Genomic DNA, 5,037 nt, shown 5'->3' with positions numbered 1-5,037 from the left:
TGCCTCAGAAATTAATATAATAGAATGACTGGGAATCCCAGTGCAGAGCTCCTAGAAGAGAGGAGGCACACCACCAGGGCCCTGACCCTGGAAAGGCAAGTGGGAGTGCTGTGGGCGCGGAGGGTGGCTCCCCACTCTCGACCAGCATACAACCCATGCCCAGCCCCTGTCAACCTGGCGATGAGGCAAACGCACCGACCAGGTGGGAGCCAGTCCCTGAATGAAGTGCGCAGTGCCTGGGACCACTGCCCGGAACCCGACAGGGGACCCCTGCGTGGAGGCTGCAGTGGCGACGGGCTGGGGCCCCGCCCAGGGTCCAGGGGTGGCCTGAAAGGCTCCCTGGGCTCCCAGGGAAGCGATCCGCGCTGGCCTCTCCTGAACCTGCTTTCCGGGAGAGGGCAGTGGGGGAGGCTGCTGCGGGAGAAATGGCGGAGCGGGACCTGGGATGAGGGGCGCCGGGGCGGGGGCGTTGGCTACCCCGGGCCCTGAATCTGGCAAGGGGCTTGTTGGGCCCCGCGTCCTGGTGGCTGTCCCTTCCCACAGGCGCCTCGTTGGTGCCAGAGTCTCCTGTCTGCACGGTAGGTTGGCGATTTCAGGCGGCGGGGTGCACCTGCCGAGGAGCAGCTTGAGAAAAAGTTGGAGCGGAAAATAACCTGGATTTCTGCAGGTGTGTGGGGATGGGGGGTGGGCAGCCGCCATTGACTGGACCCGAATTGGGGTTCAGTGACTGTGACCAGAGCAGGTATGGCATCCAGGAATAAATCCTAAAATTTCCCTCTGTGACAGTTCCCAAGCACTTCCCTTGACTCCCTTACCTCCAACCGTAATTGGGGGTAGGAAAAGATGGGCTTTGAGGCGAGGGTGAGAAGGAAGTCATAATTACAAGTACCACTGCACAACCTGTTTTCTAGAACATGCGGCCGCCCTTCCCCCAGTTTATGTTGCCCAAGGCAAAGGGATGTGGTGCACCTAGTAGTGAATCCTCAGACTTGAAGAAGGGAGCAGTGGGAAGACTGTGACTCCAAGAAAAGATGTCGTTATCTGGAGCCCTGAAACAGAGGGCTATAGTAAAATGAGAATATTCTATCAAGAAGAACCTGAATGTTGAAAGACGAATCACATGTGGACTCCCATCAATGGTGTTGGTCTGTCCATCAAGCTCTCAGTTGCTACCATGGTTTCCTCACTTGTTTTCTCTTCATCTGTTTTGTCCCTAGGCTTACTTTAAGGCTGGTCACTTCCACAAGGAAGGAAAGGAGGAAGACACTGGCTCAATTCTCTACAGGTTGGTGAGAAGCGGGAAATGCAGGGGACAGCGACAGAGTAAGACCATGGCAGGTCTTTGCTCTCTGCCAGCTTTGCACACTGCCCCAGCATCCCTTGTCCATTTCCTACACGAGATATTAGGAGTATTGGGGCAGGAGTGGATTGGGCTGTGAGAGGGAGGAGAAGACCTGAGTTCAGGAACCAGGAGACAGGAAGTGTTAGGCAAATTGGACCCTTAAACAAAAGGAAAGATGTTTGTGTCAGGGGTCAGGGTGTCTTCCTGTCAAGCAAGCACTCAGACTCCGTTTTCTCCTGTAGTTTCCTTGTCCATGGGATGGCCTGCTGTCTTCTCTAGGGTGTAACTGGTACCACGGGAACGAAGCAAGGAGTGGGACATTGCACCACATCCAAGCAAGTCTGTATGAGATTGGGTACAACTTCGGGTAGGGTAGTAGAGACCAACCCAGGCCAAACAGTGATTAAGGCCTAGTCTCAGGATTCCTCAGCCTCTCCTATTGCCAACATACTATCCCAACAACCTCACACCTCTTTGGGGGCAGGCCAAACAGCGGCAGCTGTGGGCAAAATGAGTGTGACAGAGAGACTTTCTAATAGCCCAACAGCCCCACCAAGAATCCAAGGTCTACTCTGTGTGTGTGAGTCTCTGCATGGAGTGACACAGTTCGAAGAGACTCAAAGCACCGTGTTCGTCTCTCTCCCTAGATCCACCTCTAGTGGCATCTCTGGTGGATTTGGAATTGCTGCTGACCACCACCCTTGACAGGTCTGCACCCACCTAGAAACCACCCATCCTCCCCCCACTTGGTTGTGCCTCTTCTGCACTCTTGTCTGTGATATTGTCTGAGGCTGGTCTTGGGAAGGAAGCTGGTTGACTGCTGGACTGGTGATTGACTCTAACTCTTATTTCCGATTCTATCGCCTGAATCAACGAAAGGTCAGAGTGTGAAGATACACAACTGTGACAGATCTGTGGTAGAGGCAGCGACTGTGGTACTGGCATCTAACTGCGTCTTCTCTACAACTTTTACTATGACTGGGGCTGAGATTGAGCCTGGTGCCCAGGCCAAGCCTGAAAATAAGGCTGGAGAAGAGGTTGGGGTTGGTGCTGACAGAGAGAATGAAGTCCCAAGGGCGGTCAGACCCAAGGTTAGGACCCAGGCCCAGGTAATGCCTGGCGCAAGGTCCAAAACTGCATCCAAAGCTGTGAATGGGGCAATGTCAAACACTGCATCTAAGGCTATGAGTGGGGTAAGGCCCAAAACTGAGTCTAAGGCTATGAATGGGGCAAGGCCCCAAATTGATTCCCAAGTAATGGCTGGGGCAAGGCCCAGAACTGAAATCCAGAGAATATCTGGGGCAAGGCCCAAAACCAAGGCCAGGGCAGTTGGTAGGGCATGTCCTAAAACTGAGGCCAAGGCAATCCCTGGGGGAAGGCCCAAGGATGAAGCCCAGGATTGGGCCCAGACTGAGTTTGGGGCTGAGGCAATGTCCCAAATACAGGGCATGTCCCATACAAATGCAGTAGCCTGGCCACTGGTCAGTGCTGAGTGTGGGTCAGATGCGAACCCTGTGGCCCTGTCTGTAAATAGGGAACCTGTCACGGTGGATGCTGAGACCTTTTCTGGCTCCCAGGGAATCCAACCCTGGTTTGGATCAGGGGAGGAAATGGATACCGGGTCTTGGTGCTATCCCACGCCCAGGGCCAGAACGGAGGACTCTAATGAATCTAGATTCTGGTCAGCAGATGAGACCTCTACAGTGTCTTCTTTCTGGGCTGGAGAAGAGGCCAGTATCAGATCATGGCCCAGGGAAGAGGCCAATGCCAGGTCCAGGCACAGGGCCAAACATCAGCCTAACCCCAGGTCTAGGCCCAGATCCAAGCAAGATCCCTATATTGATTCCTGGTCTGGGTCTGAGGAGGAGTCTGGCAACCCATTATGCTTGTGGGCTGGAGAAAATACCAATCCCTTGTTCAGGCCCAGAGTCAGAGAGGAGGCAAATGTTAGGTCCAAGTTCAGGACAAAGATAGAGGACGTTTCTGAACCCGAGTCTGAAGATGAGTACTTTAAGGAGTCCTGGTTTGTGCCTGGAGAAGAGGCCAATAGTAGATTCAGGCCCAGAGACAAGGAAGAGCCTAATACTGTCCTGAAGTCCAGGGCCCAGAAAGATGTTGATAACAGTGATGGGGTCAAACAGGAGCCCAGGTATGAGGAGGAAGTCATTATTGGGTCCTGGTTCTGGGAAGAGAAAGAGGCCGGTATGGAGGCTGGGGATTCAGCCATCCTTGAGTCCATGCCAGGGGCTGAGGAGGGGGCTATTGGTGGATTCTCATTCGGGACTGAGGAAAAGTTCAGTTTGGGGGCTGTGGCCAGAGAAGAGACCAGGCCAGAGTCTGAAGAGGAGGACATATTTGGGTCCTGCTTCTGGGACAGGGATGAGGCCCGCTTTGACCTAAATCCCAATCCGGTGTACAAGGCTACTCCCAGATTCAGCAATTCAGCTGAGGAAATTAATACCTCATTCAGGCTCCAAACCTGAGAAGAGGTCACTGCTGAATTCAAACCTGGTCCTTGTTATTTGGTTGGTTTCCCCTCCCCAAGCCCCTTCAGAATCCCAGAAGAAGAAGCAGCAGCTGCATTCGCCGAACTGTTTGAGGGAAAGCCCCAGAATGCGGATCTCACCCCAGAAGGGGAAGAAGAGCAGGAATCTGGGCTTCAGCCCCATCAGCCTGACCCTGAGTTCCCACTTCAGTGTGAGCCGTCCTACAGGTCAGTCAGGAAAATTCCGGAGCACCTTAGGACCAGGGAGAGTGCAGAGCCTGCGAGTTGGTCCTGCAGCTGCATCCAGTGTGAACTTAAAATTGGTTCCGGAGAGTTTGAAGAACTCCTTCTGTTAATGGACAAAATCCGAGATCCGTTTATTCAAGAAATATCTAAAATCGCAATGGGTATGAGAAGCGCTTCTCAATTTACCCGAGAATTCATTCGGGATTCGGGTGTTGTCTCACTTATTGAAACCTTGCTCAATTATCCTTCCTCCCGACTTAGGACACAGTTTTCGGAAAATATGATTCTCACAGCTCCACCATATCCAAATCTAAACATGACTGAGACATTTATATGTCAAGTGTGTGAGGAAACCCTTGCACAGACCGTGAATTTCCCTGAGCAGCTGCTTGGATTAAGGCTGTTTAGATACCTCACTACAACTACTGACTATCACACACTGGTTGTCAATTTTATGTCTGGGTTTCTCTCCCTGTTAGTCACAGGAAACGCAACAACAAAGTTTCATGTTCTGAAAACGCTGTTGAATTTGTCTGAAAATGCTGTCGTGGCAAAAAAATTATTCAGTGCCAAAGCTCTATCGATATTTCTGGGCCTCTTTAATATAGAAGAATCAAATGATAATATTCAAATTGTTATTAAAATGTTTCGAATTTCAGTAATATTATAAGAAATGGAACAATAGCCTCAATTGATGATGATTTCAGTCTTGAGCCACTTATTGCTGCATTCCATGAATTTGAGGACTTAGCCAAGGAACTGCAAACGCAGATAGACAATCAACATGATCCTGATCCTGACGGCAGAAAACAAAGCTAATAGGAGTAACCACCTGCCTCTGATCAGCCTGATGTTCCCAAAGAGCCCTGAGTAGCAGCTTTGGTTTTCACAGTCTGGTTTTATGTTGTAACTTATATTTTTAATGCTGATGTTAACTTTGTCCAATTATTGGTTTGAGCTGGCT

General features: G+C 51.2%; 1 protein-coding gene across 1 annotated transcript; it reads left to right on the top strand.

Annotated features, from left to right (window-relative positions):
* Positions 1 to 2,307: 2,307 nt before the first annotated feature.
* LOC109378496 (G-protein coupled receptor-associated sorting protein 2-like) lies at positions 2,308 to 5,031 on the top strand. Its single transcript, XM_019634859.1, is given in 2 exon segments — positions 2,308 to 4,720; positions 4,723 to 5,031. Coding segments are annotated over 2 exon segments (2,574 nt in total). The 5' UTR covers positions 2,308 to 2,316; the 3' UTR covers positions 4,893 to 5,031.
* Positions 5,032 to 5,037: the final 6 nt, after the last annotated feature.

The sequence above is a fragment of the Hipposideros armiger genome, unplaced genomic scaffold (genome assembly GCF_001890085.2).
Source record: "Hipposideros armiger isolate ML-2016 unplaced genomic scaffold, ASM189008v1 scaffold_2064, whole genome shotgun sequence".
NCBI classification, from domain to species: Eukaryota; Metazoa; Chordata; class Mammalia; order Chiroptera; family Hipposideridae; genus Hipposideros; species Hipposideros armiger.
Note: the sequence above shows the minus strand (reverse complement) of the source record. Positions and strands in the feature narration are given on the sequence as shown.